At 37.9% G+C, this 11750-nt stretch overlaps 1 protein-coding gene across 4 annotated transcripts in view; it reads left to right on the forward strand.

Moving 5' to 3' along the window:
• PTPN11 (protein tyrosine phosphatase non-receptor type 11) overlaps positions 1-10824 on the forward strand; it is a 50245-nt gene extending 39421 nt beyond the window's left edge. For 3 of the 4 annotated variants that reach the window (XM_075898753.1, XM_075898750.1, XM_075898751.1), the window contains exons 14-16: positions 2700-2812; positions 4224-4325; positions 7171-10824. In XM_075898753.1, coding sequence (XP_075754868.1) covers positions 2700-2812; positions 4224-4296 — 186 coding nt within the window. In that variant the 3' untranslated portion in view covers positions 4297-4325; positions 7171-10824. The remainder of the gene's footprint in view (positions 1-2699; positions 2813-4223; positions 4326-7170) is intronic. The other variant, XM_075898752.1, reaches the window with a different exon arrangement.
• Positions 10825-11750: the final 926 nt, after the last annotated feature.

Here is an 11750-nt window from a genome sequence, read left to right on the forward strand (position 1 = left end):
GTAATAGTGCTTCTAGTTTTGGAATAAAAAGCCCTTTGAAGCTCTTGCAGGAAGCTAATGTAATCCTGAGCAGCCTTTTGATGGCCTGACGGTGCTCCACATAGGCAGTAAGAGAGAGAAACAAAAATGAATGGAAAAGAGTTGGGAGCATCGGTAGAATGAAAGAAGCAGCTGAGTGTCTCCTGTCCCCCATTTGCAGCTTATGTTATGGTGAAATCTGTTGTTTCAGTCATCCTTTTTACCAGAGGAACACCCACTCCCCTCAAAAAATAGTTTCGGAAAGAAAAACTTTTGGGTGAAGCAAGGTCAATATCTTATTCTTAGAGCCCGGCATGGATACAAAATTTTCATCTGCATCCATATCCACAAAAATGATCTATGAATATCTGCATCCACAGATGTGGATAGCCACAGATATAAAGTGGATAGCTGCAAGTTTGCTGGGTTTTAGATACAGAATTTGTACCCATGTCCATATCTGTATAATGAACCGTGAATGTCCACGGATGAGGATACCCGTGGGTATAAAGCAGATACCCATGGATTTGCAGGTGTCCACTTATTCATGCCCTAATTCAGACAGTGTCCTGAGTTGTTTACCCAGCTCTATTCTAGAAGTATTCCCTATTGCCTTTTGGCATTGAGAGCCTCCGGAGTCTTGATGTAATCAATGTTGTGTTAAATATTGCCTGTCTCTTCTGAATGTATGAAAACTACAAAGTTAAACCTGTTTGATTAATTTCCTTCTTGGAAGCAATACTTATTTTTTAGTAACACTGAAGTCTCTTGAATAATTATTTCTAATTAGGAATAATAAAAATGTGGTAGGAATAGTTACACTGAATAATAGGAATTAATTATAACAAATCAGTGAACTCAGAGGAAGAAAGGTCTTAGATTTACATCTTCATGGTTTGTTTCCTCTAATTTAGTCAGATCAAGGAACAAAACTGACTTTTATTCTGCTTCTCTGCTGCTTTTTACACTTAAAATAACCCTGCTGGTTGAATTGTAATTTATCACATAGTTAGAAGAATTTAAAATACAATTTTAGTCTGCAGCATAAAATTGATCTTTACTAGCTGTGTCTAGGTGAGAATGTGTATCTCACAGATTCTAAAATAGGGACAGGTTCTGAACCTTTATTCCCCTTCAATCTGATTTTTGAAAATTTACAACAATAATATAATTGGTTTTGACTAGTGGTCCCTGTAAAGTGATTTGTCAAGAGAAAATGGGAGGCAGAAGTGAGAGAACATTACATTTCTAGTGGCAGCTACAGTATAGTAAAATATAGGCTGAAATTTTCAAAATTGCTTTAATGTGAATTAGGAATCCAAGGCTACATCTTTATTTAAAATACTATTGTGTCGTTGGTGCAGCTGTGTTCCTGTAGCACATCAGTGTAGACACTTAGGACAGCACTGGGCGGGGTTCTGTCATCATTCTGGTTAATCCACTTGAAGGCAGAAGTTAGGCCTAGGGAAGAATTCTCCCATTGGCCTAGTGCTGTCTATACCAGGAATTAAGTTGGGATTGCTACATCTCTCAGGTATGTTTTTTTTCAAACCGCTTGAGGGACATAGCTGTGACAGTGTAATTTTTCAGTGTAGACCTGTCACAAGTCTTTGAAGAGGTTTTGAAATTCTCAGTCATAGGCAGTGTGCCTTCCAGTCTTTTCCATCCACTTACAGATTTTTCCATCCATGTGCAGAATAAATTTTGTTATTCACCAAGGCATATGTGAGTGTGCACCAACAGGAGGAACACAAACCTAGCAGTGGGCACTCAGTTAATCATTTGGGTGGCACTGGAATCTCTCGAGAGTGGCTGTACTAGTGCATAGCTTCCAGGGACGATTGGACATAGCAGTGTTTCCCAATTTTATTTGACCACGGAACCCTTAAAAAAAAAAAAAAAAAACGGCTGGGAGAAACTGATCACAACAGAAACAGAAGAAGAAGAAAAAAAAAACCCCCACCACCATCTCCGGGGAGAGGGGGGAGGAAGGAACTGTCAAGAAACCCCTCCCCCCGCCCCCAAAAAAACAAAAACAAAATGCTGGCCCACCCCAAAGACTGGCTCGGGGGAGGGTGGGAGTGATCGGGTTCTCGCAAACCCTTACTTTCACTTCGCAGAACCCTGGGGTTCCATGGAACAGTATTTGGGAAACACTGGGTCATAGGATTGATTGGCTCATTGGTGCATTTGGTCTGAGCCCTACAAACTTTTTCCACAATGTATTGTTAGAGTGGAACTTGTGCATGTGTTTGACCTTTTCAATCCACTGGCTGACATTGTCTAGAGTACACTGAAGGATGAATCTTTTGACCAGGTTTGGATAAATTCACAAAGTTGGCACATCTTATTTGAGATCGGTGCGGGGTGGGGGGGGAGGGAGAGAAAGAGGGGATAGATGGGCTAGGACCAAGTGTTCTGTGAAGATTTTTACCAAAAGTTGCCAGTAGTCAAAGATAACCTCTATCTCTAGTAGTAGCCAGACTGCATGTTGTAATTACAGAAATGAGATCTTTCATGCTTTAACTTTTACACAAAATCAAAAACTTTTCTAGAAAAAGTAGGTTTGGCTAATTTACATTTAATTTCTTGAACTTAACTATTACCTTTCACAAATATAGATTTCTGTTGTTATTGGCGATTCTAAATCTGTTTAATTTTTGTGTTGACTCTCTTTTCAGAAGAGTAAGAGAAAAGGGCATGAATACACAAACATTAAATATTCTTTATCGGACCAGACAAGCGGGGATCAGAGTCCACTCCCACCATGTACTCCGACCCCAGCCTGTCCAGAGTAAGTAGCAGTTTCTGACAGTAGTAAATAAGTTCTGAATGGCGTGTGAATTCAAGTAGGTGCAGCCTTTGAGAGCTTTGTTGTGGGCTGTTTTCCTTGCAAGGGTTTATTTCTAATCATATGAGAGGAATTTCCTGAGCAAACTCTTGCTGTCTTTCTCTACTCAGTTTCACTTGAGATCTTATTAATTTTTTCAGGTGTCCCCACAAATGGAATTTTTCGGGACTGCGCTTATTTTTCATTTGATACAAAGGGGCCTTTGGTGAGAAGGGTCTTTAATTCATTGAAACAGTGGTTCTCAGCCAGAGCGTTGGAGTCCCCTGGGGGGCCATGAGCTGGTTTCAGGAGGTACTCTGAGCAGGGCGAGTATTAGACTTGCTGGCGCCCAGGGCAGAAAGCCAAAGTCCCATCCCCAGGCTGAAGCCTGGAGCTCTGAATCCTACTACCTGGTCGGGAAGTCAAAGGCTAGCCAACTTTGCGAGGGCTCCTCTGCCATGGTGCCCCAAAGAGCTGGCCTGCTTGCTACCCCCTAATGCCAGACCTGGCTTTTATATGCGGAAAACCAGTTATTGTGGCACAGCTGGATCATGGAGTTTTTATACCATGTTGAGGGGGAGGGAGGGCTCAGAAAGAAAAAGGTTGAGAACCCCTGCCTTAAAACATATAGGATATCTTGGGTCGTGAAGCACTTGGATATGAAATATATACTGGTTTTTCTATTCATAGAACACAAATCGTGCATTGTGTCCCTGCAGCTACCAATGAATAGAACAACTGTTTAGCAAGAATATAGCAACATTGCTTAACAATAATTTGGGACTGAAAGTAAAGACAATACTATATTCCATTGAAATGATCTGTCTTGTATTTCTACGCTGACTATCACTATGGTATCTGAGCTAAGGAAAATGTAGGTTGAAAGTATTCAGTGACCTAGATTAGAATTTAGCTAGAGCACACTGAAGTGAATATGTCTGTGCTTGGAGGTGCAGTGAGATGGAGAACAGCTCCTTTGTTTAAAAAAAATAGTCTCTAGGTCTCAAATCACTTAACAATTTGCCATTCTGTTTTCCCTATTGTATCGTGTTTTCTTGTTAACTTCTTTAATGACCGGAATTGCAGTAGAACTGCAATGCCACTCTTTTGGAATCTTGCCTTCATTCTGTCCCAAGTTTTGTGCTGACTTAACTCTATGCAACCCTCTAGGTATTAAAGCAGGCATTGGGTGGAGTTGTCGCAGAATTTGCCCCATAGATTGGGTCATGCAGAAATCACCCAGTATTCTGAATCCAGATACTCTGTGCTTTCAAGAGAACTGAACTAGTATTAGCTGTCTTCGTTGAATTATGCGATGTGTATTTATTTTCTAGTAAACCTGACTTTATTTCTCTATAAAAATCTGTCATTTTAGAATGAGAGAAGATAGTGCTAGAGTATATGAAAATGTGGGGTTGATGCAGCAGCAGCAGAAAAGCTTCAGATGAGATGTACAGAAACTTCCATGCAAAGGAAGGTATGCACATTGGAAATTCTAGTGTGATCTAGCTTAAAGCTGCTTTTGTTGCACTAGCATATTTTAACATAACCACGGTTAGCCACAAAATATATTTAATCCAGCAATCATGGCTATAGTGTCAGTTGGTTTAGCAGCTGAAGTATTCAACCTCATTTTCATAGCCATTTGATTTACCAACTGAGGTGAGTAATATTTTGGACTGAGTGGAGCCAGATCTGACACAGTCCTTTTTGGGCTGCACCAGCTGAGACTAAATTTACTCAGTTAAAAAAAAAAGGATAAAAGCATTTTACTTTCTAGAACATTTACAAAAATTAAAGAGAATGAAAGGCTATTGACGTATACCTTCATCTTGCTCCTCTCCCCTCTTCCCCCCACCATGGTTCAATATCCAAAGAAGGGAATTTGAAAGGAATATAATTTGAGGGGAAATGATGGTGACTCAGAGAAATCATCAGAAATGCAGGTACAGCTTGAAAAGTGACTTTCAGAAGAGCACTTTTCTCAGCACATGTACTTCCTAGTGGCTCAACTCTCTAACCTCTGGGGTCAGATCCTGCAATCTTTATTGATGTACAGCAATCAATAATGTAATAATAGAATGTTTAAGTCTTCAGGGCTGTCTCAATAAACACCCAGTTTACTTAAAGGAAAGAATTCCAGTTCTTACACACACAAGTCAGACCATGCAGAGCAAAGAGGAGAGAGCAGAGATAACGCTCCATCTTGCTTAAAGTTTGAAGGCAGACTTCCATCACAGGTTATAATTGGTTTTGATTATTACACATCGGTAAAGGCTGCAGGATATGATTGAAACTTTTAACTGCTAAACCAACCATTGTGGCAAAGATTCTTCGATTAAATACATTTCAGAATTGAGACTGTGGCACTCAGTGAGTCTTTAGATATTGAGGGTTGTGTTGGACTGTAAGTGGTTTTTAAATCCTCCCATTTTGATATGTTGACCAAATATGTTTTTATGCTCATGTTAGCACTGCTAGGTCGATACAGCTATGGGAGGTTGGGGTGAATGCTGTTCTGCATCTCACTGTAGAATCTCCATTTGCACAGATCTGAAAGGCAAGAATCAGATAAACTTTCAGATCTCAGGGAGAGTTTGTGACACCGGCTACTTTTGTATTGCACTGAATAGTTCTAGACTCATTTGCTCTGGAAATTATCAATAAAACCTTAAAACTTTTTAAAGTAAAACTTTGTACAAGGTTTTAGCATGTGGGTATAATGTGCTTATGTGATAGAACATCTCTGCTTCAGAGAGTGGCTGGGCCAGTGATCTGCAAACATGATTTACGTAGACCTTTATATAATTGATTGCATCAGAGCCATTATGGCATATAAAGGAAATGGCATTCACCCTGACCCAATAGACTGTAACCCACATCAGAGTTGGAGTATGGCCCATAGACTAGACATTTGTTAAATAAATCATGGTCTGAAGATCTGCTCACTGTTTTTTTGTGGTATATCCTGTTTTGAAGTCTAAATTTCCATAGCTCCCTAATTAGTATTCCCTATATCCAGGGAACAGTACACATCTTAAAATCTCTGTTTTGTATTGCCACTCACTTGGCCCTCGAAGGAGTTAAACTACTAGAACCAATTTTAACTTTATAATGGGAGTTTGCCTTCCAACTTCAGAAGCAAGATGGAGTATTAGTTCTGATCTTTGCTCTGAATAGCCTTACTTTTGTCTTGTAATTGGAATTCTTTCCTTTAAATTGAAGTAAACTGGGTGCTTATAGAAGATATTACATATACGGTCCTGAATACTAAAACATTCAGTGTCTGGAAACAGTCCAACCTAGACAGCTGCACTGTAAGCTTGCCCATGCTGCTTTGCAAGTATGCTTTGATCCTGGCGTACACTAGGCACTTGGAGACTACTGAAGGATACAAGGCAGCAGCCTGTCAAATCCTTGGCCTCTTACTGACACTATCAGAAAAGTGCCAACTGTGTGTGTATGAAGTGGAAAGGTGTCCACAAGGAACTAATCTAAGAACACTGATTGACTTCAGGTCCCAAATGTATATGAATGCCTTTCAGTCACTGCCAGTGCAAGACAGTTTGGAACTAAGACTCTGGAGTAGAAAGTGAAGGGTCTTTGTCCTATTATTCATATAATATCACTAAACTAAGCCCTTAACATCACTCAGATAAGTACTTGCATTTTGCCTTATACTATATTTAAATACCTATAATTTCTCTGCTCCCCAGTCAAATGTAATGGAATATATTTGTTTCATTCTTGCTGTTTCTCATAGACAAGCCCAGTACTTCAGATTTCATTTGGAAATATGGCATCTTGAATTTAAGTTTTTAATGAATTGTCTTTTGAAGTTAGGTTTCTATATTCTTTTGATATATTCTTACATTTTGGGCCAGAGATACCTTACGCTAATCCTTTCAAGAATTAAAAGTTTAGGCTTTTATTTATTGTCCAATGCAACTGAAATGCAAAATGAACACTGTAAATGATGAAAAGTAAATTAGATCTCAGTTCTTTTAGCTACTTCTCTAAGAAATTAGTAATTTTTATTTTCGTTATAGGATGTCAGACTTGTTACTGTACCTTTGATAGAACAAGTTTACAGTTGTAAAGTGATCATGAAGAATAGCCACTCCACATATATGGGAGAAGACCAGATTATATTTCATTAAACTGATAGAGAGCTATAGTTGTTTGAAATTCCATCTGATATTTTAGATCTAAGATCAATCACTGCTGTTTATGCTAAGTGTAAAAATAAAGTAACTCCATGTACGTTCACGATGATGAATTATATGTTTCTAAAGGACTTACAATTTTTTTCACTTTCACAGAAATGAATATTTTTTTTAAAAAAGGTCAAGAAAGAGATGGAACAAGCTTCGCATGAAGAATGAACTTTTTATTTACGGTTGTTTATCCCTTCAGTAGTAAGCAAAATTTAAGACCATCTAAAGATCATTATATCCTTTCTCTCTAATACCTGATTTACAATTGCTCATTTTTCACATTAAAAAAGAAATCCTCTCTACAATGTAGAAAGATATTTTATAGAATTTTAATTGTGAATCCGGCCAACAGTTAGACTGGCATTCATCTGCTTCAGATAGCATTTTTGTTTCAAAATCTAGTTATTAACATTATTTCTTGTTAGAGAAAGTTGTGGGGATTTTTTTTTTTTTTTTTTTTTTTGTGATCGGGAAGCAATAATGTGGGTAAGTCCATTACATTAATATCAAATAGTAATGGGAACTAAACTTGATTGTTTGAAGACTGTGGATCACCCACATTCAGAGTTTTAATACAGTTCAAACTTGTTCTTGGTTTGTCAGGGTGAACAGTTAATTTTTTATATGAAGGTGGTTTTTTGTAACAGCTGATGGCTTTGATTACTTCTCAGCTGTGTTGCTGGATGGGCTATTTTTGAGTAACTACAAAAAGTAGCCTTTGCATCAGACTAGAACATTCTCTAGATGATTCGTATCTAAGATACCAATTTACAAAAAACACAGCTGTCAAAAAACACAGCTATAGGGGCTGCTGCCTATGTTAGTTTGTTAGTGATCATGTATTAAGCAGGAGAGTTGAGACATTTTAGGAAGCTCTGCAGTAGCACTTGACATCATATTAAAATAAACGAGTATCCGCCAGTGTTCCCTCTAATTTTTTCCATCCATGTGCAGAATAAATTTTGTTATGTGCACCCAGGCATGTGTGGGTATGCACCACGAATGGAAACACATGCTGCTGGCTGCGAGCAGCTGTGGGTGCTCTGCCTTTGCCAATCAGCTGAACAGAATCTGACTCTCTCCTGGGCAGCCACCCAAGCGCTCAGCTTACAGGGAATGCTGATAACTGCCTGTGCAAACTGTTATCTTAGGCTGGAGTGACTCCCTTCTTAAAAATTATAGTTATTGGGCCATCTGGTTCTCAGTAAGGCCTTACACTACTGCAGGTGGCTCGTTCAGAGTTGCCTGGGGAAAAGAACTATGTGGAAACTAGCTATCACCTATATTGCCTTAGTGAAAAGGGCAGTGCAGGTAGCAGTCAACAGCAGCTTGTTCTGGTCTGTTTTATCAGGCAGGAGTTTCACTAACATTCTGCCTAAAGTGCCTTTCAGAGCCACATCCAATTTACTGTCCATGTTTTAACTAAAAAAAATACTGTATCTGTTTCTAAAAACACTTTTGATTATTATTAATGAAACAAAATCCTCCCAGAGTGATGCCAGCAGTGAGAGATGCTATTATCATGCCACAGTTTCTTGAGTTTCTTCATCTGCAGAAGGCCTATAAACACACTAGAGAAACTTTGCCTTGTTGTGTTATCTGACTCTAGATCTCCCATTGGAGCTTAGAGCAGCTGACGGTGCTAATAGCAGGATCAGGATCAAGGCATAGGTACCAGTGGTATCTTAGCAGCATTTTTCCTCTCCCTGCTGGTGGAGAATTATGGTGAAGCCACTAGGTGGTATTGGAGGTGTTGTTATTTTTATTTAGAGTATGCAGATCATGGCAATCACTGCATTGCATTGTATGTGCAGGAAGGGTGCAGGAGTGATGAAGTTACATTATTAATCATATTAGTGAAATTACACATAAGCCTGGAATGTAATTAGTGAAACGTTTGTGTCCCCAACATTGATGTTGGGCTTGCATTAACTTTCCCTGAGAATGCTTTGCAAAGTCAAATGCTTCACATTTTGTTTTTGTCTGAACTGAATGAAGGTGCATCTTAACTTAAGCTGAACTTTGTTACTTTGCCTCTTAATACCTCTTATCTTCTGGTCCTGGAAATCCTGTCACCAGCAAACCATAATATTTGTGTCTTAATGTCATAATCTATAGTACAGTCATTAATATTTCCACCCTCTGTAGATCTAAAAATCTTATGGATTTATGAAAGAATAATTTTTGTTCATCTATTTTTGTTCATTCTGTCACGAATAGCATACAGTATTTGCTTTATATCACCTTCCTTCCTCAGCCTCCATATGTAGTTTCATCCTGTTGACTTTTTCTGCAAAGATTAAATAGGGATCATTTAAGTGCCGAGTTGTGTTTTTGAATACTTCCCTGGATGCAACCAACTTTTAAATCAGGAAGAAATGGAGTGCATGTTCAGGATTAGAAATACTTTGCACCAAAATGAAAGTTCAAAGGAAGATCCTCTAAGCCGTAGCTTATGAACTGCACTAATGTGACCTGTCGTAAAGATTGACTTGTGAGAGCTGCAACCAATAATATGCTGATGTATTCAGCATAAGACTGCCTATCATAAGATAGAATTTAAGCTCTGTGGAACTTACCTCTGTACTTATTTGTTATTGGAACTGAGGGAATCTTATTTGTCTAGAATGTGTGTTAATTTTTAGGAGCGCATGATGGATGAATGTTTTTTTTTTTAATTAGAAAAGATTCCAAAAGATTGTATGTTAGAGAGAGCTGTTTCTTTTTTAACTGGAGTGTCTGGCCCTGCTGAAAACCAAAGGGGAGGGAGATCTTACAAGTTACAAACCAGCTGCCTTTCAAACATAGTCAACAGAGGGGTAAACTCTTTGTGTGTCTTTCTCTTTTACTATTATTTTAAACATCAGTTGTTTTATTACAAATCAAACAAGAGAGAGAAACCTCCTTTGGTACAGGGGAAAAATGGACACTTGGTTTCATGTATTTTAGTGAGTTTTTGAAAACTAATTTAACATCATGTTACAAGCTATTGCTGTAAGAATGGAATGGAAAAGGGATGCAGTTTTGAAGCATTCTATAGTAGAAGACTATACCACAAGGGAAATTTAAACCAACTCTGAAGGTGCAGTATTATAGGCTAGCAAGAAACTGCTGCAGACCTAATTGACTGAATATTTTATAGCATACATTTTAATTTCAGGTAACCTTTAGTAGGACTGATTAGGTCTTCTGTTGACCAAACTTATTTTCTCTTGAGGTATATGTATTGAAAAATGCAACTTCGTTAGTTGTATCCCTAGCTATAAAACTTGTTTCCTTTTTCATTGTAGGGATGGGATAAATCAGACAGTTGGTACTAGGACATTTTTCTTCATTATTTCAAATTAATTTTTAATTTTTCAATTTTTAAATAGCAAAATGTAATTATTAATTACAGACCTGGTTATTTATGACACTATTGTGATTTTTTTATTACAGTACTAAAGGCTAATGGAAAAAAATATCCTTTATTAGGTGGACTAGACCGTACATTTATTTTTTTCCTGCAATGTATGAAGTATTGTACCAGAGTATTAAATGAAATGTAATATTTTATTGAAAATCTCTATCCTTTAAAAGGAGGACATTTAGGATGTCATCAATTTGATGTGAATCATGTAAATGTTAATAATGATGCGCTGTTTTATTATACATTTAGTGTTTCAAAAGACTCACTTAATTCCTTTTGCCCACATGCATTCTGTAGATCATTTACAATTGTCAAAATGTGACATTAAAATAATAGATCATGTATAGAAATATTAGTGGTTGTTCATTGTTTTCCCTTATGGTATTTATGGGTGTTAGTTCAGCTGCTTTGCAAGCTGTGCTGTGATTTTAATTGCTGCAAGGTTATATTATCAGTATAAGAGCATATTTGTAAACAGCAGAATTAAAAATTAGGAATAAAAATAATTTTTCTTATAAGTTTTTGACCATTACTCCAATTCTTTTTCTGTAATACTTATATTAAAGATTTATTTTATTATGTAACCTCCACACTAGACTGGGAAGCATTTCTGATCTAATTACATTTAGCTTCCCTCCACAGTGTAGCTCTGTGTTGTGTCTGCTCCCTTCATCAAGAGCGTGAACATAGCCAAGCTTTTTTTGTAATATATGATATTTCAGTGTTGTTAAGCTGCTGCTTTTATTGCCTACTGCAAATTGGATAGCCATGTAGCAAAGCACTCCACTCTATTTCAGTACAACTCATCTAGTTAACTTCCAGAGGCTTGTGAGTTTTGTGTGTGCGCGCCTCATTGGACATCTACAGGAGATTCTGGTTTCCTTCCTCTCCCTATGTGGAGACTTGCCTGGATTTATGTAAGTCTGTTGCCATTTGTATTTGCATCCATAGCCACCAAAATAAGCTGCAGATAGCTGCACCCACATCAACAGATGTGCATACCTGTGCGTATCGGCAAATTTGCAGGGTTCTAAATACAAAATGTGTAACTGCATCCGTATCTTCAAAAATGAGCTGCAGCTATAAAACGGATCTCTGCAGATTTGCAGGGCTCTAGCTACTTGCATTCAGATGGTGCAGGGCAAATCTCTAAACTCAGGATAGGCAATAGTCGACTCTGCAGCTGAATGTTTAATGTGTTATTGAACCCTTCGAAAGGGAGAAGGGAATATAAAGTTTAATGGGGAGAAGAGGAGAGAACAGCAATCCCACCCCT

The sequence above is a fragment of the Pelodiscus sinensis genome, chromosome 15, assembly GCF_049634645.1.
Source record: "Pelodiscus sinensis isolate JC-2024 chromosome 15, ASM4963464v1, whole genome shotgun sequence".
NCBI classification, from domain to species: Eukaryota; Metazoa; Chordata; order Testudines; family Trionychidae; genus Pelodiscus; species Pelodiscus sinensis.